This window comes from Oncorhynchus tshawytscha, linkage group LG14 (genome assembly GCF_018296145.1).
Source record: "Oncorhynchus tshawytscha isolate Ot180627B linkage group LG14, Otsh_v2.0, whole genome shotgun sequence".
NCBI lineage: Eukaryota > Metazoa > Chordata > Actinopteri > Salmoniformes > Salmonidae > Oncorhynchus > Oncorhynchus tshawytscha.
This window is the reverse complement of record NC_056442.1, coordinates 32,500,502-32,524,294: the sequence shown is the minus strand read 5'-3', so window position 1 is coordinate 32,524,294 and position 23,793 is coordinate 32,500,502. Positions and strand designations below refer to the sequence as shown.

The 23,793-nt window shown below is 45.1% G+C and overlaps 1 protein-coding gene across 2 annotated transcripts; it reads left to right on the top strand.

Annotated features, from left to right (window-relative positions):
• Positions 1 to 13,395: 13,395 nt before the first annotated feature.
• On the top strand, positions 13,396 to 22,704 carry abhd15a (abhydrolase domain containing 15a). Of its 2 annotated transcripts, none has more exons than XM_024445035.2 (3): positions 13,396 to 14,563; positions 19,987 to 20,339; positions 20,793 to 22,693. In XM_024445035.2, exons 1-3 carry the CDS (start codon positions 13,997 to 13,999, stop codon positions 21,412 to 21,414), a joined length of 1,542 nt encoding a protein of 513 aa, XP_024300803.2. In that variant the 5' UTR covers positions 13,396 to 13,996; the 3' UTR covers positions 21,415 to 22,693. The 2 variants fall into 2 exon arrangements, with proteins under 2 accessions (XP_024300803.2, XP_024300805.2); XM_024445037.2 differs by having other exon boundaries at positions 14,048 to 14,210; positions 20,793 to 22,704.
• Positions 22,705 to 23,793: the final 1,089 nt, after the last annotated feature.

Here is a 23,793-nt window from a genome sequence, read left to right as displayed (position 1 = left end):
AGAAAGAAGCAGAGGGGGGGGGGTGTTTTTCTTGTTTTCTTTTCAACTAAAATCTATTGATTTTGTGGGTCTCATGTGAACTGTAGACCTTGTTAAAGACTCAAGGTTGTTATGGAACCCACTCTGCAAAAACTGGTTGAATCAACATTCGACTGTTTCATTTCAACAAAACAATTTAAAGTGATGACGTTAAATTAACGTGGAAAACAAATTTGCAATAAGCCATCAACATAAGTGAATGTAGTATTTTTTTCTGCCAACTTTTAACCTAAATCCAGTGACATGGTGACATGTTTTGTTGAATTCATGCTGCATTCACATTAGTTGACAACTCAATCAAATGTAAATCAAAACTAGACTAGTCAAAATTAAGTCTGTGCCCAGTGGTTAGCTTCGATCACTTTGTTTTGGGGAGCATTTGAGGTTTTTAGCATACTTGAAGAAATCTATTGGCACTGTGAAATGTAATGGCTTACTCCAGCCCTCTATAAAACAAAGCTGTTATTTTCTAAAACCAAATCTCCATCTTGAAAAGTCTTTATTTTCACTCCAATCTATTGCTGATACTGTAAATGAAGAGAAAGTGAAGTGCAGGGTGTTTGATCAGCCTGCAGTGTGCAGAGCTGTATCCTAATGAGCTCGAACTCTTTTCATCCTCAGATGAACTGAAGAACACTTTGATCTCTAATCAACATGTTAGTCCACATCTCCGACTAACAGATTCCAACTGTGAGTTCCTCTATGCTTAATTGGTAGGTAGAATATGATTTTTGTTTAGATTTTGCACACGTACAATAGTGTACCTTTAATTTGTGTCGGAGAGAGAGACTGAGAGTGTCAGAGCGTGTGTGTATGGTTCATTCCTGCCAGTCCTTATCTCTGCAACCTGCTTGTTAATACTCTGTTTCACACAGACACTTGGCAATTACTCACTGCATGTGCAGAACACCCCTGCTGGGGTAGCACAAAGACCTGCCTCATCCCATCCCACCCCCAACCACAACCCTATCTACAGCCAGTGAGCCTGGAAAGTAAGCTGTTGGGCCTTTCACGTTCAACTTGTCATGTGCTATTTGCCTCTCTGCAGTGTACATATGTACAGATAACTGTCAAAATAAAGGAAATACCAACAGAAAGTGTCTTAATTGGGCATTGGGGCACCACGAGCCGCCTGAACAGCTTCAATGCACCTTGGTATAGATTCTACATGTGTCAGGGAACTCTTTTGGAGGGAAGCGACACCATTCTTAATTTGATAACACTATTAGTGCTGAAAATTATCAGGCAATACTCCGCAGGCAATACAGATGACTTTCGTATTTTACATAAATTCTCTGAAAACATATGGTTATATTAGCAGTACTGCACTTTTCGAGTTGCCTACTTTTGGTCAGCTAATGGCCTAACCACCGATCAAGCAACATTATGGACTAAAGGTTCAAATCCTGTTGCTGCAGGATTATTTTGCCGTGACAATATGTACAGTCTAAAGTGTGTGTGTGTGTCTCTCTGTTGGAGAAAGAGGGTTTTGGGTGCATGAGAATCAAAGTGCATCGCGGGAGTTTAGAGCATTGTCCGCTCTGGAACCTTCTTGGGCCCTCAGCACTGAGAGACCTGCTTCTCAGAGGTCATCATAGAAAGGAATCATATAAATAGAATAAGCAGAACCAAAAACAGGTTCTCAAGTCACTTTGGATAGACCAAATGTATTTAGCTAAACCGTGATCTGACTGGCTAATCTATCTCCTCTGATTTTAGTTCTAGCTTTCAGCCCCCACTCCCCCTTTCCACCCACCCATCTCTCTCTCTCTCTCTCTCTCTCTGTCTCTCCAGGGTCGCTCCGTCACTGTCACCTCACAGCGTCATAGTTTTATCCCCATGGCCTCTCTTTCAGGAGCATAGGGCCACAAGGCCATGTTCTGTTTACCATACTTTCAACACACACACAAAGCACCCAGACAGGGCCTGAACACACACACACATGTTCAGAACATTATGCCCTCAATGGTGACCCGCTTAGCTACATTGTCTGTAAGTGAGTGGTCAACCGAGAGGAACGTACACAAAGAGGGTGTGTGCGTGTGTGCGTGCATGTGTGTGCGAGAGTGCATGTGTGTGTGCGTGCGTCCATGTGAAATTAAGCAGTTCGGCTAGCTTCATGCACTGATATAGGGAAGGTTTGTCATTTGAGGATATAGTTCAGTCAAAGATTTGTATCTGCGGTTCAGTATTGGGGTAGGGAAATCTAAACCCTAGAGTGGTAGAATAAAGAGCTAATGTTTGCTATTATATTCATAGTGTTTTCAATTAGCTCTACCACTCCTCAGGCTCAACCATCACTCTGGTGAGGATGATCTCTCCCTTGGGACCAAGAGGGTACATGGAGTACATGGAGGTAGAGTTATAATTAGCTAATGAAGACTCAATGTATATGTGTGTGTGTGTGTGTGTGTGTGTGTGTGTGTGTGCTCACACACCCAGGGGAATGGGAGCTAAGGTAGCGTAGCCAAACAAAGTATAGTCATCATATTCTTTCAATTAACTTTAGGCAGACATGGCAGCGCGTTATGAACAGAAGTTTTGTTCGTTTGTTTGTTAGTTACTCTGTCACTGTTATGTAGCTGCCATGGAGGAGAGGGGACTGAATATTCAATTAGCTGGTTCACCTTCTACAGTAGCCTATCTATGTAGCTTTTAAATAATCCATTTGACTGATCTCTATGTCTGCAGGTGTTCAGACATGCTGTGGGTTTTGCATTGTGAACAGTTGGTAGGCACACTGTTAAGGATGGAAACTTTAACAAACAAACACATGCTTGCATCCTCGCATCCTCGCCAACTCCTCCCCAGGTGACTTCCGGCGCCGACAGAGATGGCCGCCTCGCTTCGCGTTCCTAGGAAACTATGCCGTTTTTTGTTTTTTTACGTGTTATTTCTTACATTGGTACCCCAGGTCATCTTAGGTTTCATTACATACAGTCGAGAAGAACTACTGAACATAAGAGCAGCGTCAACTCACCATCAGTACGACCAAGAATATGACTTTCCCGGAAGCGGATCCTGTGTTCTGCCTTCCACCCAGGACAACGGAATGGATCCCAGCCTGCGACCCAAAACAACGACGCCGTAAAAGAGGCAAACGAAGCGGTCTTCTGGTCAGGCTCCGGAGACGGGCACATCGCACTCCCTAGCATACTACTCGCCAATGTCCAGTCTCTTGACAACAAGGTTGATGAAATCCGAGCAAGGGTAGCATTCCAGAGGGACATCAGGGACTGTAACGTTCTTTGCTTCACGGAAACATGTCTCACTCGAGAGACGCTATCGGAGTCGGTGCAGCCAGCTGGTTTCTCCATGCATCGCGCCGACAGAAACAAACATCTTTCTGGTAAGAAGAGGGGCGGGGGCGTATGCTTTATGGTTAACGAGACGTGGTGTGGTCACAACAACATACAAGAACTCAAGTCCTTCTGTTCACCTGATTTAGAATTCCTCACAATCAAATGTCGACCGCATTATCTACCAAGGGAATTCTCTTCGATCATAATCACAGCCGTATATATTCCCCCCCAAGCAGACACATCGATGGCTCTGAACAAACTTTATTTGACTCTTTGCAAACTGGAATCCATATATCCTGAGGCTGCATTCATTGTAGCTGGGGATTTTAACAAGGCTAATCTGAAAACAAGACTCCCTAAATTGTATCAGCATATCGATTGCGCAACCAGGGCTGGTAAAACCTTGGATCATTGCTATTCTAACTTCCGCGATGCATATAAGGCCCTGCCCCGCCCTCCTTTCAGAAAAGCTGACCACGACTCCATTTTGTTGCTCCCTGCCTACCGACAGAAGCTAAAACAAGAAGCTCCCACGCTGAGGTCTGTTCAACGCTGGTCCGACCAATCTGATTCCACGCTCCAAGACTGCTTCCATCACGTGGACTGGGATATGTTTCGTATAGCGTCAGACAACAACATTGACGAATACGCTGATTCGGTGAGCAAGTTCATTAGAACATGCGTTGAAGATTTCGTTCCCATAGCAACGATTAAAACATTCCCAAACCATAAACCGTGGATTGATGGCAGCATTTGTGTGAAACTGAAAGTGTGAACCACTGCTTTTAATCAGGGCAAGGTGACCGGACACATGACCGAATACAAACAGTGTAGCTATTCCCTCCGCAAGGCAATCAAACAAGCTAAGCATCAGTATAGAGACAAAGTAGAATCGCAATGCAACGGCTCAGACACAAGAGGTATGTGGCAGGGTCTACAGTCAATCACGGATTACAAAAAGAAAACCAGCCCAGTCACGGACCAGGATGCCTTGCTCCCAGGCAGACTAAATTACTTTTTTGCCCGCTTTGAGGACAATACAGTGCCACTGACACGGCCCGCAACCAAAACATGCGGACTCTCCTTCACTGCAGCCGAGGTGAGTAAAACATTTAAACGTGTTAACCCTCGCAAGGCTGCAGGCCCAGACGGCATCCCCAGCCGCGCCCTCAGAGCATGCACAGACCAGCTGGCTGGTGTGTTTACGGACATATTCAATCGATCCCTATCCCAGTCTGCTGTTCCCACATGCTTCAAGAGGGCCACCATTGTTCCTGTTCCCAAGAAAGCTAAGGTAACTGAGCTAAACGACTACCGCCCCGTAGCACTCACTTCCGTCATCATGAAGTGCTTTGAGAGACTAGTCAAGGACCATATCACCTCCACCCTACCTGACACCCTAGACCCACTCCAATTTGCTTACCGCCCAAATAGGTCCACAGACGATGCAATCTCAACCACACTGCACACTGCCCTAACCCATCTGGACAAGAGGAATACCTATGTGAGAATGCTGTTCATCGACTACAGCTCAGCATTTAACACCATAGTACCCTCCAAACTCGTCATCAAGCTCGAGACCCTGGGTCTCGACCCCGCCCTGTGCAACTGGGTACTGGACTTCCTGACGGGCCGCCCCCAGGTGGTGAGGGTAGGTAACAACATCTCCACCCCGCTGATCCTCAACACTGGGGCCCCACAAGGGTGCGTTCTGAGCCCTCTCCTGTACTCCCTGTTCACCCACGACTGCGTGGGCACGCACGCCTCCAACTCAATCATCAAGTTTGCGGACGACACAACAGTGGTAAGCTTGATTACCAACAACGACGAGACGGCCTACAGGGAGGGGGTGAGGGCCCTCGGAGTGTGGTGTCAGGAAAATAACCTCACACTCAACGTCAACAAAACTAAGGAGATGATTGTGGACTTCTGGGAACAGCAGAGGGAACACCCCCCCTATCCACATCGATGGAATAGTAGTGGAGAGGGTAGCAAGTTAAGTTCCTCGGCGTACACATCACAGACAAACTGAATTGGTCCACCCACACAGACAGCATCGTGAAGAAGGCGCAGCAGCGCCTCTTCAACCTCAGGAGGCTGAAGAAATTCGGCTTGTCACCAAAAGCACTCACAAACTTCTACAGATGCACAATCGAGAGCATCTTGTCGGGCTGTATCACCGCCTGGTACGGCAACTGCTCCGCCCACAACCGTAAGGCTCTCCAGAGGGTAGTGAGGTCTGCACAACGCATCACCGGGGGCAAACTACCTGCCCTTCAGGACACCTACACCACCCGATGTCACAGGAAGGCCATAAAGATCATCAAGGACAACAACCACCCGAGCCACTGCCTGTTCACCCCGCTATCATCCAGAAGGCGAGGTCAGTACAGGTGCATCAAAGCTGGGACCGAGAGACTGAAAAACAGCTTCTATCTCAAGGCCATCAGACTGTTAAACAGCCACCACTAACATTGAGTGGCTGCTGCCAACACACTGACTCAACTCCAGCCACTTTAATAATGGGAATTGATGGGAATTGATGTAAAACATATCACTAGCCACTTTAAACAATGCTACTTAATATAATGTTTACATACCCTACATTACTCATCCCATATGTATATGGATATACTGTACTCTATATCATCTACTGCATCTTTATGTAATACATGTATCACTAGCCACTTTAAACTATGCCACTTTGTTTACATACTCATCTCATATGTATATACTGTACTCGATACCATCTACTGCATCTTGCCTATGCCGCTCTGTACCATCACTCATTCATGTATCTTTATGTACATATTCTTTATCCCTTTACACTTGTGTGTATAGGACAGTAGTTTTGGAATTGTTAGTTAGATTACTCGTTGGTTATTACTGCATTGTCGGAACTAGAAGCACAAGAATTTCACTACACTCGCATTAACATCTGCTAACCATGTGTATGTGACAAATAACATTTGATTTGATTTGAGGTTGTCATGGGAACCGGGGCTGCCCCCACCCCCTTCAGTCCCTTTGTCTTCATTCTCTCTTCAGTCCACCACTTTGCCTTGCAAGTGAGATGAATTCAAGTGATAAAGTAAAACTTAGCAGAAACTGTTACTCTACTTAAGACGTCCGATATTGACCTATGACAATGCCTTGGTTTGGTTTGTCTTTAACAGTCATGATCAGTTATGTCATTTATATAACAGTGTTATGACAAGACACTCCAGAGATCCTATAGAATAAACACTCTCTATAGAGATACTGTTGGAACAGTCAAGATCTACACTCTCTCTGGTTGAAGATCTCTTCATCTCTGTCTAATCTACTTCTAATGCACCTCAATAGTCTCTATTCAGATCATCCAGGAGTAGGGTGGGAGGTCGAACAACATCCGCATTTCTGTCCCTCTTTTTCTCCTGACTCTTTCACTTTATCTCTCTCTTCTTTCTCTAACTCCCTCCCCCTCTCTATCATTATCCTCCTACCTCTATCCCCTCACTTCCCTTCTCCCTTCCCCTGACTTACAAACTGAATATTTCTCTCTCCTTCCCACCATTCTATCATTCTCTCTCTCTACCTCCCTTTCTCTCCTCCTTTGATGTCATACCCAAACTCTCCCTGAGGGGTCAGGATGTGTAAACGTTGAGCTCTCAGATTAGCTTCTCCCCTCCTGGCTGCGTTGAGGACTCAGGACAGACAGGGCTGCAGACTTTGTCATAGAACAGCTACAGTATGTGCAGTAATGGGCCCCAGTCCGGGGCCTCCAGCGACGGTCTCCAGTCCGGAAGTCCTTGCACCAGAGTCGCCACCGAAGTGGGGGGAGCCTCAAGCGGAGCGGGGCCTGCGTCCCACACCGGAGCCCCACCGAGAGCAGATGCCCACCCGGACCCTCCCCTATAGGTTCAGGTTTGCAGCCGGATTCCGCACCTTTGGGGGGGGTTCTGTTTAGTATCTGAGCCTGACAGAACTGTGCGCTTTCGTTTTTTGTCTTTGTTATTTTGTTTGGTGTCGTCAATAAAAATACGATGTACGCCTACCACCCTGCGCCTTGGTCTCTTTCTACAAACGGAGCCGTTACAGTATGAGGTAGCTAGTTTATTCCCATTGGTGACACTTGGAATATACTGTGGTATTTAACGTTACAAGACAAACAGCCTAATTTTTTATCAACTATTTTTTCTCAAATAAAATATAATGGCACAGCATCCCTGCTGCTGTTCTTTTGTATGCTTCAAAATGCATTTTACAAACAGAAAGTTGTGCAGTCCTGGGATACTGGTCTCTTTCAAAATATTTGTCTCTTTTATAAACATTCCCTGACTGACTGACTCTATAGCTTATCCTCAACCTGCCAATAATGAATAACCGAATAACGTGTCAATCAATAGTACTGTACTTTAACATTTCAGCTGAGGTCATGGCCATCACGGACACTGCTATCGAGCCTGTCAGTCAGTGGAGAAAAGAACTCCTGATTATAGTGCTGTGGTACAGTATGCAGTCTGGAAGGACATGATAGAGATTGTCTGATATAATTAGCTACGGTAGGCTACTCTTAATGTTTTTGACTGTTAGTGTTATGTCTCTTGGTTGGGGATTGTTTTCAGCATTACTCCTTAAACAGGAAGTGTAAGAGGGACAGGAAGTGAGCCACAGAGGATGTGGTCGCACAATTTGACGTATTACCCCACATCTCTGAGTCACTGGTGTGGCGTACCACCAGTGTGCACTGAACCAAGCCGGCGTACCACCTCTGTGCATCAAGCAGGTTTCCAGCAAACCAGTGCTTACTGCTTACCCAACAACAATCTACCAAAAAAAACAGTGTCTATGACATTTCAGAGTGTTGTCTGTGCAGATCTGGCTAGACATACTGCACAGTGTGTGTGTGTGTGTGCGTGTGACCAATGGAGTGTGAATAGAGGACTTGTTGCCGCTAGCATTTGGCTAGATGAATTCTCAGAATTGATTGATGTCATAAAAAACAAACTGCGTCAAAGTAGATAAGTGTTAAGATGACATTTGAGTTGTTTACGCCTTTTAATTCATTAGAGGATAACATGAGGCTGAAGTGGGTTTCGCCTAAATACGAGTCTGTCTGGTCAGTGGTCACTGACGTCAGTCAACTACACCCTGCATTCTACCTACGTCATGATGGGGTTCAGGAGAGGGACAGTTTAGGAGGACAACAGAGGGAGGAAGTGAAGCTTTAAAAAGATGTTGAAGCCAAAACTTTCATTGGGCTCTTGAGCTGATCTGCATCCTGATAGCAATAGACTTCACACATGTACTGCATGTTAGCCATGTTATGTCAAGTTGTCAGTGGTGGATGTTGCCTAACAGAATCTGGGATCATTGTACATTAAAAAGTTGAATTGAAATGTAATGTAATATTGTTGGATGTGGGGTTCAGGGATGTGGTTGACACCAGAGTGGATGAGCTCATACTCTATCTGAAAAAAGCAAACTGAGGTAGTGTTTGCCTTCTAACACAGGTCTTGGATAATTTAACTCCACACTGATCAAGCCTTAGCGATTCAGAGGTAAAGAAGCAGAACTGAAGTTATATCAGCATTTAGGTGATCTCATCCCACATCAAAAAGGTTACGTGAGCTTGTGTCATTGTGTGAAACTTTTGTTTTGAAGTAGTGGTAGGCTGGGTTTAAATGTAGACTCCCCCCCCCCCTCACACATGCAGTGTTGTGACTCCTGCGAATGGTGCCATGGTGACCGTGGTGGGTGAGGAGAGGAAGTGAGGGTAGGGGAAGGATGGGGAGAGGTTGGAAAGAATGAGGAGAGGATGGGAGGGCTGGGGGGGGGCGTACACAGGGGGCAGGCAGTGTTGTGATGATAGTTCCCAGATGGAGGAGGGAGAACACACAAGGGGGACACAACACACAGTCCTGTTGGACAGCCTCTGACACTACTATCATTTCAGTCTTCCACACTACAGCTGGTTTCCATTCCCATCAGGGAGGCAATGAGATTTAGAGGGCGGGGGCCATTTGTTTATCCAAGCCCCACAAATCGGTTCTCTACACATAAACTATGACTATGAATGAGACATGAGGCCTCCCACAGTTTCCTCTCTCCTCACTTCACCTCTCCCCCTCTTTATCTAGCTCACCATCTCCTTGGTGACATCATACTGTATACGTGGCTGGAGATTGAGCTAATGTACTTCTGTTTTGCGTTTTCCTTCAGAAAACCAATCAAAAGATCAATATCAATAGATCATGTAGAAAATAGAAATCAGCTGTCAAAATCTGTGTTTAGTGCACCATCATCAAATGCTAAATACTTAATCATGAATCTATTGAATCTATTATAAATTATATGAATTATATGAATCTATTATAAATCTATTAATAGTTTGATTTCTCATTCCCAGTTCAAACACACCCTGTATGTAACGGCTGTTGGTGGAAGAAGGTGAGGACCAAGGAGCAGCGTGGTACGTGTTCATCTTTTTATTTTGAACTGAACACTGAATAATAAAAGAACAAAGAGAATGACCGAAACAGTTCTGTCTGCCGCAGACACAAAAACAGAAAACAACTACCCACAAAACCCATGTGGGAAAAAGCTACCTAAGTATGGTTCTCAATCAGAGACAACGATAGACAGCTGCCTCTGATTGAGAACCACACCGGCCAAACAACAAAGAAATACAAAACATAGAAAATGAACATAGAATGCCCACCCTAGTCACACCCTGGCCTAACCAAAATAGAGAATAAAAGCCTTTCCATGGCCAGGGCGTGACACTGTATTAAACTAGTATGACCTCCGCTGAATGATCAATGCTCCAGCTGTGAGATATGTCATTCATAATGCATACTGAACACTGGTTGTATAATTCAGACATTCTGTTCTGCAGGAGCAGACTGGGGATGTGTCCCAAATGGCACCAAATTCCTTATATAGCGCACTACTTTAGACCATAGCCCTATGGGCCCTGTTCAAAAGTAGTACACTAAATAGGCAATAGTGTGCCATTTGGGATGCAACCTGGGTGTTATTTCCAGCCAGTGTTTTTTACATTTAGTCAGCACTCCTGGGGAGGGAGTCCAGATTTAGCACCATGTCCCTGGATCAGTGTTCAATAATAGATGAGGAGCCTAGCCTTGCATGCGTGTGTGTGTGTTGGGTGTTTGTGTATGTGAGTGTGTGTGTGTCGGGTGTGTACATACCCATGTGTGTGTTCGTATATGTGCTTCAGTGTAGACCATTGTATGCCTCGTCAACTGCAGGGTCAATGCTTTGGCAAAGCCATGACAGGTGTGTCCTGTCTCTAGGGCAGACAGGGAGCAATTATTCATTCATTTATGCATCTGCCAACACACCTCATTTGTCTGGAAAGGTTGTTTTAATAGTGAACATCTCTTCTACAGTACATTCACTATTTTACTATAGGATGGAGAACAAGAGACCTCTGCTTAATGCAAGAAGATCAACAGAACAGTAACACATAACCATCCACTCTGTTACAGCAATTATTTACATGTTATGGTGTAACTATCATTAGAGGACAATGAAAACAGAACACAACACATGACAAGGAACATACAAAGAAGGGTAATTTAGGGCTATGTTCATGGGGAAGGGTGGAGGTTGTTCACCCCCCATTACAGGACTCTAGAGCTGCTAGATTCTGCCCTTCATGGCTCTTCTTATGTCAGAGAGTGATTTGTGTCATATTCTCTATGGCACCGTTTCTCTTATCGATGTCCTCTGGTGTGTGTGTATTTATGTTCCCAGAACTCTCAAAGACCCCAGCCCCTCTCAAGGACCATTCCCCACCAGTTCCTGAGTTCACGTGGTACACTGTGTGTGTGTGTGTGTGTGTGTGTGTGACTGTGTCTGTGCATGTTCCCAAAACCTTGGGTCATGCGGAACAATTTATTGTCCATAAACAAAACAATATACAATATCCCTTGAGGGCCATAACATGTCCTGAGAAGCAGGTGTGTTGAACAATCTATAACAAAAACCTCCAGGCGCCATAACCCCTATCCTTACTGCATGTCAACTCTCTCTCTCTCTCTCTCTCTCTCTCTCTCTCTAGATACACTATCCTCCCTGTCACTCCTCTTGTTCTCTTCCTCCCTTTCACTTTCTAATCAGCATCCCTCACTCCACAGACTTAGAATATCATTTATTGTCATGGCTATTAAAAAGATGAGTGAGGCCAAAGTTCTGTTCCCTTCATTTCTTAATTTCTCTTCTTCGGTTCAGCCTCATGAATAACATTAGCTGTTGTCTTCTTGTGTCTCGCCAACTGAAATCGTCTCATCATAGGCACAAAGATAAACAGCTGAACCACATGCACCAACAACAGACTGCAGTCTGGTTAATGTCTAAGCATACACACATATACCCACACAACACAACACAATACAACACACTTGGATTCAAGCCACGTATACGCTATGTGTATTACCTTACAACAGTTATTCAACATGTTTTCTAGGAATCCAAAAGGATGGGGGGTGGAAACCTTTTATGAAAGGTGATGACAAACTCCTCTAGAGAAAGTAGCAACCAACACAGACATTTACCAAACACAAAAGACACACACTTCTCTTTATGGACTTTACAAAGACCTAACTAAGTGTTCAATAAAGCAAAATAAATTGCCTCGTGTATGAAACAAGGGGACAAACACAATGTTCTGCTTTCTTGTCGTTACTATCTGCCTAGTTAATTACACTGACTCATCCACCACAGATCCTCATCATCAGTCCTCCCTGGCAGGCTACAGCTCTCTGTCAGTCTGGTCCTCACCATCAGTCCTCCCTGACAGGCTACATTTCTCTGTCAGTCTGGTCCTCACCATCAGTCCTCCCTGGCAGGCTACATTTCTCTGTCAGTCTGGTCCTCACCATCAGTCCTCCCTGGCAGGCTACATTTCTCTGTCAGTCTGGTCCTCACCATCAGTCCTCCCTGGCAGGCTACAGCACTGGTCTGTCAGTCTGGTCCTCACCATCAGTCCTCCCTGGCAGGCTACAGCACTCTGTTAGTCTGGTCCTCACCATCAGTCCTCCCTGGCAGGCTACAGCACTCTGTCAGTCTGGTCCTCACCATCAGTCCTCCCTGGCAGGCTACAGCACTCTGTCAGTCTGGTCCTCACCATCAGTCCTCCCTGGCAGGCTACAGCACTCTGTTAGTCTGGTCCTCACCATCAGTCCTCTCTGACAGGCTACATTTCTCTGTCAGTCTGGTCCTCACCATCAGTCCTCTCTGACAGGCTACAGCACTCTGTCAGTCTGGTCCTCACCATCAGTCCTCCCTGGCAGGCTACATTTCTCTGTCAGTCTGGTCTTCACCATCAGTCCTCCCTGGCAGGCTACAGCACTCTGTCAGTCTGGTCCTCACCATCAGTCCTCCCTGGCAGGCTACATTTCTCTGTCAGTCTGGTCCTCACCATCAGTCCTCTCTGACAAGCTACATTTCTCTGTCAGTCTGGTCCTCACCATCAGTCCTCTCTGACAGGCTACATTTCTCTGTCAGTCTGGTCCTCACCATCAGTCCTCCCTGGCAGGCTACAGCACTCTGTCAGTCTGGTCCTCACCATCAGTCCTCCCTGGCAGGCTACATTTCTCTGTCAGTCTGGTCCTCACCATCAGTCCTCCCTGGCAGGCTACATTTCTCTGTCAGTCTGGTCCTCACCATCAGTCCTCCCTGGCAGGCTACATTTCTCTGTCAGTCTGGTCCTCACCATCAGTCCTCTCTGACAGGCTACAGCACTCTGTCAGACTGCCGTCAGACTGCCATCATTTTCAGATAGGTCCAAAACAGCAACAACTGCATCATTATCACCCCATACAAGCAGCGGTTTACGAGCACTACCTAACATATATTGCCTCCCTAATGTCCCTCTATTCCTTACATCTAGCCATACTATTTCACATAGAATGACTACTTTGAAAGAGAAAATGTTGCTGTACATCCATAAGTTAATTTGATATGTTTTCGCCTCTGACAGTCTGACACCGAGGGTTTCTGCATGGGAGCTGGGAGGCGCCTGCCTGCCTCGCACTTGAAGCATGAACAGTGCAATGCATTCTGACGTTTCTCTCGCTCACACAGCTGTTGAGGTTGAGGAGCGAAGCTTGCGCAGCTCTGCATGAAATTACTGATAATTCAAAGGCGCGCGCCGAGAACACCATGCATCCTGATTTGGAACAGCCTGGAGAGGGGGTGTCCATACCTTTCATGTGCTGTCGGAGAAAACACTTTGCGTAATTTACCCAGGAATGCACCTTGAAGAAGGCAGCCATTCTGGAGCCGAGCGCTTTATTTTGAAACAGTGGGTCTTTTCCAGTCAGTTTCTGCTTCAACGATCTGTTTTCAATAAGGATGTACAGAACATCTAATCAACCATAAAAGGCTGGAGATATCAAAGTGGAAATGTTACTGTAGGAAATAAAGTGGGGACTGTGACTGTGCGCATTCTGGTTTCTCCCAACGAAAGCCAGTAGTCTATATGGTTACGCGCACGTTGTGCTTTGTGAGAACAAGACATCAACCAACCGAAGATGGTCCGGTTTGTTCTTTGTGCCTTAATATTAGCTTTGGCTGACTTGAATTAAAGAATAACTGTAGACCTATATAACATCCGTGGAATTGACCGTTTATTCCCCACCGTTCAAATGCTGGAATGGCTAGTGGTTTTGTGTATTGTGATTCTGGTGGCCGTTATTTGGCCAGCTTCGAAATATTTTGGTACCCAGGGCGAGCCAGACGCACTCCTCCAGAGGCTCGGAATTTCACGGCGGCAAACGAAGGAGAGGGTCTCGGAGAGGTGCGTCTCAGACCGGGAGGTCCCGGGGGACTGTGCTAATGCCCAGACACCGGACTTGGAAGGTGAGAATAAAGTCCCCGCTGTTGCGCTGATATGCAAACCCTCGGCGCTGGCCAACTATCTCCTCAAACACTGCAGGACTTTCAGCAATTTCACGGCGTGCACCGGATGGACATGGCGGGCGAGTGCGTTTCTTCAGACAGTCTACGGCGCGTGCTGGCCGTACAAGAGCCGGGTGCATTTCGTGCGAGACTACTTGCAGTTGAGTGACGATGGTCTCGTGGCACTGGACTGGGCAGTATCGGTGGCCGGTGCGTCGTACCAGAAACGGAGGAGAACCTCGAGTAATTCCACGAGCCCAATCCTCCTCATCATACCCAACTCTTTCGGGAAAATCACTAGAAATGTGCTGAAGGTAGCCTAATGATTTAATGAATGATGAAATACCATGCAATACCTTCTCATAACCAGGCGTATTCTTGTTCATCATGTGAAAACACCCTCAACCATAGTGTGCCCAGTGCCCACCTACACCTGTTATTAGGCCTACAGTATGTGCTAAGGCTTGTCTTATGGTCTTAATGGGGGCAAAATTATACTAATTGTCTTGCTCCTTTTTTACCTCCGCTCTGACAACATAGCTGTTACTTAGAACACAGCTTACAGTGCTATGGATGTCTATTGGGGGCTGTTGTGAACTGTCTCAGGGGCAGAAATAAGATTTACATCAACTCTAGACATCTCTACACTGTAATGGGGTTACTGTGAATATACAGGCAAGTACAATGATGTATTTCATATAACAATACATCTACTGTAATAACACAGTCTCAAAGCAAGTACTGTATAATGACATGCAGTACAATACTGTAAAATTGACTGTATTATACTGTAAAAAAAGTAAAATGCTACCATAATCAGTATGAATGGATGGATGAATTAATTAAATTAATTAAGGGGAGGGTTTTATATTTCACAAAACTGTAATTACAAGGGATTAGTGCAAGCAGTTTGGCTGCTAGGGAAAGTGTTGACACATTAATGAATATGTGGGGCTTTATATCACTTGCACTTCTAGAGGTCATAACAAAGGCTTGGCAGCGACTATAGATCAAAACAGACCAAAAGGGCAAAATGCTCAACCATTTAAGGTTTAGGACTTACTGCCACTCCAATCTGTCCCCCATACAAATGGATGGATCACTATAACCAGGAAGGAGTTCCATTGTTACTTCATTCTCACTCACAGGTGCAACAAATAAAGCCTCTTACAAGGCAGCCTCAAAATATGTTCATGAGCCAGAAACAACAATACCATGCACCCACTAGTGGTCAAAATGTTTTTGGTGCTCCAAAGACACATTACAGTATTGTATTCTGTGGGGTGGAAATACATTACCATTTGAAATACATCAATTATTTCCCCGCCCACAACATTTTACCACAATGCACCATCATTTACTGTATGCTGCAGCAAAATGTTTCATAGTATTTTACTGTTGATAATACCCCAAATGACTGTATAATTTACTGTTTTCCGTTACAGTGTAGTTATTATGACTTATTTGGTAATCATATATTATATGCATACACATAACAAAGCCTATCTCATGGTCATACAATTCTCTGCTATACCATTCATTGTTGAAGGTTCAATCTGTGAAGTTATTTGTAATGGTGAAATTACATAAATAGTGAAATTATGTCTAATTCATCGTTGCAGTGGTGTAAAAAAGGAGGTTGGACGAGATATGAGAAAGTACCAGTGCCAATGGCTATTTCGATTGAGCATGGGGGGGGGGCATCTTCATTCAAGTCAGTCTTGGCAAGGTGAGGAAGAGAGCAAGAAAGCGAACAACGAGCACAGCGCCATGCGGTAAAACCAGGGTTCAATACAGTGATTGTGGTAATTGAGAAACGCTTTTACAAGGCTTTGTGCTGCCTGGGCAGGTTATGAGTGAAAGGATCACATCACTGCAGCTGTACTCCCAATAGTCTAGTCCCAGATCAATTTGTGCTGTCTTGCCAACTCATACCATTATCAGCAAGACAGCACAAACAGATCTGGGATCAGGCTACACTCCAATGCCCATTAGCCGTATAATGTGTCAGAGTGCCCTGCGGTCCAGGCAATGTTGCTAGATTCTTCTGACACATTCTACCCCAACTAGATCAAAAAACCTGCCCAATCCACTATAAAGTATCCCAATTGATTGTAAAACTGTCCAATCTGGACAGGCTTGCATTGTTACAAGCCTGATTTATGTGCTCTTACTGTTGTGAGTAACAAAAAGTCACAACCTTGACCGCCAACACCCCCTACTAGCCTAGTCTGTCAACAATGGGAGCATTCATAGGCGCTGATACACTATTAACAGCCTGTCAAGAGTCAGCAGAAGAATGGGAATTTAGACTACGGTTGAAGTTAATTATTTTGTTTGTAGCCTAGGGAGATGTTGGGAGAAAGAGATGGAGGGAGGAGAGGGGGAAATAGAAAGAATGAGAGATGCGAGAGGGAAATTTGGAGAAAAATGTATTCTATCAAATGTGTCAAATGTGACTTTTCTGTTTTCTGGGAGATGGAGAGCTGAAGAAATGGAATTTTGAGTAAAAGTTAAAGTGAATGATTTTTTATGTCCGTAGCCTAGGGAAATGGGGGAAGAAAGAGAGAGAGAGGGATATGGGAAGAAAGATTTAACTAAAATTTAATTCTGTCAGATTTGACTTTCCTTTTTGCTGGGAGATCGAGGGTGCATCAGAGCAAAAGAGAGGGTGATGGGAAGAATGTAAGAGAGAGAGAAGAAATAGAAAGAGATTGAGTAAAGGGCAAATTATGTTGGATTCTTTTTTCTTTTGTCTTTCTGGGTTAACTCCAATTGTGTGTGTGTGTTTGTATGTGTGTTTGTGTGTGTATGTGAGAGAGAAAGAGGGAGTCAGAAAGAAAGAGAGAGAGAGAGAGAGCGAGGGAAAGATAGAGATGAGATAAGAAGAGACAGGGAGAGGAAGAGAGAGATAAAGAGAGAGCACATTTGTGTATTTTGAGAGAGCTAAATCAGTGTGTTTGGACATCATCCTTTCTAGATGAGACTTTGTCATCCTTTTTCATAATGAGATTGTCTTTGTTTTACCCCCTCCCCCATGTTATGTTCCAGTAGTTGGGCATATACTGTAGCGTATGGGCCTACATTCCATCACAGCAAACGCACACACCATAAAAGTGTCTAGAAACAGACGGTGAATGGCAGGTGTTGCAAATTGCGTCCCAAGTGTGCCTATTCCATATGTAGTGCACTATATAGGGAATAGGGTGCCATTTGGGATGCAGTCATATTCTTGCTCAGTCCTGCTGCCCTGGCTATACAGTATGAAAGTATGCAGAGTGTGCGGTGGATGATTTGTTAGAGGACAGTTATAGGATTTATGTCCTCTATCCCCCTAACGGCCTGAGTTGTAGCAAGCTAGTCTGCGGTCTTTCCACTCCCATTTTCCCTCATAACTCCCCAAGATCTGAGCTGACTGGGTTGGTTTAGCATTGCGCTCCAAATAGTTTTCACCATATTTCTTTCGCCTGTCCAGTACAGTCAGATCTGTGAAGGGGATTAGGGAGGGACCGAGAGAAGGGAACAAACAACGTTGTGGAGTGAAATGGGTCCCATGACTCCTGTATGCTCTCTTTAAGGTCAGATCACATCTGAGTGTGGATTTTACAGGCTTGTGTCCAGATACAGGACACCATACTGTCTACACGTTTATTACACAATTAGTCAAGCCAGTGAGTAAGACTGAACTATGGTAATTCGGAGCTAGACAAATGCCTGGTTCAAAATATACCCTCAGACTTCCAACATGGCAGAAGCCCAAGTCCTGCATTAATTCACACATTGTTGCATTGATGAGTACATTTCTATAAGCATTTAATCAAAATAGGAATGCTGATGATGAACTTGACTGTGATGCCGTCCAGTATGATGAACTTGACTGCGATGCCGTCCAGTATGATGAACTTGACTGCGATGCCGTCCAGTATGATGAACTTGACTGCGATGCCGTCCAGTATGATGAACTTGACTGCGATGCCAGTATGATGAACTTGACTGTGATGCGATGCCGTCCAGTATGATGAACTTGACTGCGATGCCGTGATGCCAGTATGATGAACTTGACTGCGATGCCGTCCAGTATGATGAACTTGACTGTGATACCCTCCAGTATGATGAACTTGACTGTGATACCCTCCAGTATGATGAACTTGACTGTGATACCCTCCAGTATGATGAACTTGACTGTGATACCGTCCAGTATGATGGACTTGACTGTGATACCGTCCAGTATGATGAACTTGACTGCGATGCCCTCCAGTATAATGAACTTGACTGTGATACCCCTCCAGTATGATGAACTTGACTGTGATACCGTCCAGTATGATGAACTTGACTGTGATACCCTCCAGTATGATGAACTTGACTGCGATGCCCTCCAGTATGATGAACTTGACTGCGATACCCTCCAGTATGATGAACTTGACTGCGATGCCCTCCAGTATGATGAACTTGACTGCGATACCCTCCAGTATGAACTTGACTGTGATACCCCTCCAGTATGATGAACTTGACTGCGATACCCTCCAGTATGATGAACTTGACTGCGATGCCCTCCAGTATGATGAACTTGACTGTGATGCCCTCCAGTATGATGAACTTGACTGTGATACCCCTCCAGTATGATGAACTTGACTGTGATACCCCTCCTGTATGATGAACTTGACTGTGATACCCTTCAGCATGATGACTTTACCTCTGCATTTAACAGCTGTGTTATGAGAGTGATGATGTCATTTCTACTTCCTCCATTTCTACGGTTGGTTGAGTCAGAGACAAATCCCTTTGGTCTTCTTCACAGAGCTATGTTCAGGCTGAATGGTGGACCTTCAATATTTGTGGGAGTTTGTGAGAGTTTGGCATCGTTCGTCTGAAGAATGTGGCAGTGTGTAAATGTGTGTGCAGATGCATACACATGAGTGTGTGCAGGGGTCTGTGTAGGCATATGTGTGGCAGGATGTACTGCAGGCGTGTGCATGCTTCTGAGTGACAGTGTGTAGGTGTGTGTCTGCGACTGTACAGGCATGAGTTTAAGTGTGAGTGTTGGCGTGTAAATACTTCAGTGTTTCTCGAGTCTCAGTGACAAGAATTGCTCATGGGCTCGACACTGGCAGCATCGTCCAGAAGTCCAGAGGGAAAACAAATGGAGGACTGGAGCAAAGATGATCTGCTTTATACCTCATCATCCTTATGTTGGAAAACTGTACTTCAATGAAATAGTGTCGCCACCTCAATACTACTGTGATCCACGATAATAGTAGGATGAATTCATTCAGAGAGGGAGAGAGAGATGTTGAGAAAGGGACAGACAGAGACAGCGGAAGGAAGAGAAAGAGAAGGAAAGGTTGAGACAGAGAGAAACGCAGAGAGAAAAGATGATATCCAGGTATAAGTGCTCTTGCGAGTTTCTTAGCTCTGTAAATATTTAATGTAGTGATCTGTTACACCTCCTCTTGGTCTCTCTCTAATCACTGTCTTTTTATATCTCTGTGAAGCTGTACATTCATACTCTGTTCGTGTGTTTCAAATGGCACCCTATTCCCTATAAAGTGGACTACTTTTTACAATTAGTGCACTATATAGGGAATAGGATGCCATGTCAGATGCAGCCTGTGTTGGTGTTGTTACAGTTCATAGTCAGTTGAAACATCATGCATTAATGAATTCATGCATTTAAATAGGGCTTTTACATTGACCTAACACTATGAATTACATTATGTTCTGTTTCTGTGTCCTTCAGCTCTGTGAGGTGGCGTTGTCCCATGGCTACCTACCCGTGGTGTTTAACCGGCGCAGCCACAACGCCACCCCCCTCAGCACCGTCAAGCTGCAGCAGTTTGGTGACCCGGGTGACCTACGCGAGGCCGTGCGCTACGTGCGCTACAGGCAGCCTGTGAGCCGGCTGTACGCGGTGAGCGAGAGCACCGGGTCCGGTCTCCTCCTCTCCTACCTGGGAGAGTGTGGTTCATCCAGCTACGTGACGGCCGCCGCCTGCCTCTCGCCAGTGTTCCGCTGCCAGAGCTGGTTTGAGAAAGGACCCATCTGGCCCCTACACTGGGCTCTGGTGACTTACCAGAGGATATGCCTCAGCAGGTAAAGGATGGAGGAAGGAAGGGAGTGGGGAGGAAGGGAGGGAGGGAGAGGGGAGGAAGGGAGGGGGAGAGGGTAGAAGGGGACAAACACACAGGGTAAGGATGGAAAGGGAGGGATGAGGGAGAGGAGATGGTGGAGAGAGAGAGAAACCTGATTGAGAAGAGGAGAAGAAAGGGAACGATGTCAAATACCCTGATATTATAGGATTTTATTAAAATACAATACCATAACCATGGCAACCGGTGTCCTGCCCACAGTGCTATTGATCGAGCGGGGCATCGGGACCCAACTTGTGGTTTCACAATCAATGCTAACAAGGATGTTACAGAGCCTTGCAGCTCTTCTAAATGTATTTACTGATTGTACTTTATTTACTGATTGTACTTGTTTGTGTGTGTGGGTCTGTCTCTTTGTTTGCGTGTGTGTGTTCATGTCTGTGTACTGTATATCTAGGTACAGGACAGTGCTGGGTGAGACAGTGCACACCGACACCCTTTTCTCCAGCTGTTCCCTGCGTGGCCTGGAGGAGGTGCTGTTCTGCCAGCAGCCAGGCCCTAAAGGAGCCCTGGCCCTAGCAGTGGGCACCAGCAGCAGCAGTGGGGGAGCCTGGGAGGCCTACTGGGAACGCAATGAACCCCTCCGGGACGTAGACGAAGTCGCCATCCCCGTTCTGAGTGTCTGTGCTCAGGATGACCCTATCAGAGGAGACCCCCAGTCTACCCTACCCCTGGAACTCTTCGAGAGCAACCCCCACTTCTTCCTGCTGCTGACCACCAGGGGGGGACACTGTGGCTTTAACACCCAGGAAGGGAGTGCTTTCTCTGGGGGAGTGACCAGTGGAGGGACCCCTGGGACTAGCTGGAGTCACCAGGCCCTGCTGGAGTTCTTCAGGGCCACCACGGACTTCATTGCGGCAGAGGAGAGGGCTAAGCAGGCTGCCAGACGGAGGGGCCTGGGGGGTAGCAGCCAGGGCAAAGTCTTCAGACATCGTAGTGTCAGTACCTGTAAGAGGCTGCCCGCATGCTCACATAATATACACACTATCTACAACTGGCAGAGGTCTTATACACGATGAGCTGGGGTGATGATATTGGATATTATGGATGATAAGGGATTGATATTATGGATGATAAGGGATTGATATTATGGATGATAAGGGATTGATATTATGGATGATAAGGGATTGATATTATGGATGATAAGGGATTGATTTTATGGATGATAAGGGATTGATTTTATGGATCAGAAGGGATTGATATTATGGATGATAAGGGATTGATATTATGGATGATAAGGGATTGATATTATGGATGATAAGGGATTGTATCTGCAGAACAAGAGAGCTTTGCATTTAAGGGCTGAAAATGAATGTGTGCCCCAGCCACCTGGGTAATTGTTGGAACAGGGTTTCATCGACACACACACACTCTCAGAAATTGAAGATGAACACTTCAAAACACACTAGGGGTAACCAGAAAAGTCTGTGTGTGTGTGTGTTTGTGTGCGTTTGTTCCCGCCCGATGACTGTCCAAAAATGCCCATCTGGACACTGGACTACCAGTATTTCTCTGACGAGCCAATCAGATTCAAGAGGAAAATTTGTGTAATGATATTGTGATATTTTGCTGAACTGGGTGGAACCTGTTGGGTCTGTGGGTTTTCCCACATGTTGTAATTCAAACTCTGACTGAGGTTTGTTGAATGTAGCTGGAATTTACAACTTTGAATTGGCACTGTTAGTGACATGATGATTTTCCTGTAGATTTCTCAACAATGTTAAACCTCTGTTAAATGATGTGAATGATTGGTAAGGAACAATGTAATAAAACAAAACTATGAGGGAACATGTATCATGCAAGCATTTCATTTTGGTCACATACTGTAATTATGTCTGGACACAAATGAACAGTAACACTGTAACATTGTATGAATTACAGTTACTGTATGTGGAACTTTAAGTACTGTACAATACTTTACGTGTCATACTTTGAGACTATGTAAAGCAGAGTTCTATTTGTCTGAGGATTCATAAAACGCATGGAGTGTTTTCCATTTAGACCACTAAAATAGCTGTATGCCCAGAGCGATGCCACTGTCATTGTGTGTATGTCTGTGTGTGTGTGTGGTGCGCGTACGTGTGTGTGTACCTCTGTGTGTGGGTCTTCGTGTGCGTGTGTGTCTGTGTGATCTAATTAGACATCTCTCCGCAGTGTGTCCCTACAGATCCTCATCCACTCAGACAGCTGCTACTGCTGGACCATAGCTTCAGTTAACATCTAACCCTTTACAAAATACACTCTACCTTTCCTTGGAGGCATCTTTGGGAGCAATTTCCAAACGCCTGAAGGTACTACGTTCATCTGTACAAACAATAGTACGCAAGTATAAACACCATGGGACCACGCAGCCGTCATACCTCTCAGGAAAGAGACGCGTTCTGCCTCCTAGAGATGAACGTACTTTGGTTCGAAAAGTGCAAATCAATCCCAGAACAACAGCAAAGGACCATGTGAAGATGCTGGAGGAAACAGGTACAGAAGTATCTATAGCCACAGTAAAATGAGTCCTATATCGACATAACCTGACACGCCACTCAGCAAGGAAGAAGCCACTGCTCCAAAACCGCCATAAAAAAAGCCTACGGTTTGCAACTGCACATGGGAACAAAGATTGTACTTTTTGGAGAAATGTCCTCTGTTCTGATGAAACAAAAATAGAAATGTTTGGCCATAATGACCATTGTTATGTTTGGAGGAAATAGGGGGAGGCTTGCAAACCGAAGAACACCATTCCAACCGTGAAGCACGGGGGTGGCAGCATCATGTTGTGGGGGTGCTTTGCTGCAGGAGGGACTGGTGCACTTCACAAAATAGATGGTATCATGAGGGGGGAAAATTATGTGGATATATTGAAGCAACATCTCAAGACATCAGTCAGGAAGTTAAAGCTTGGTCGTAAATGGGTCTTCCAAATGGACAATGACCCCAAGCATACTTCCAAAGTTGTGGCAAAATGGCTTAAGGACAACAATCCTATAGAAAATTTGTGGGCCGTGCTGAAAAAGCATGTGAGAGCAAGGAGGCCTACAAACCTGACTCAGTTACACCAGCTCTGTCAGGAGGAATGGGCCAAAATTCACCCAAATATTGTGAGAAGCTTGTGGAAGGCTATCCAACACGTTTGACCCAAGTTAAACAATTTAAAGGCAATGCTACCAAATACTAATTGAGTGTATGTAAACTTCTGACCCACTGGGAATGTGATGAAATAAATAAAAGCTGAAATAAATAATTCTCTCGACTATTATTCTGACATTTCATATTCATAAAATAAAGTGCTGATCCTAACTGACCTAAGAAAGGGAATTTTTACTAGGATTAAATATCAGGAATTGTGAAAAACAGAGTTTAAATTTGGCTAAGGTAAACTTCTGACTTCAACTGTATATGTAGTC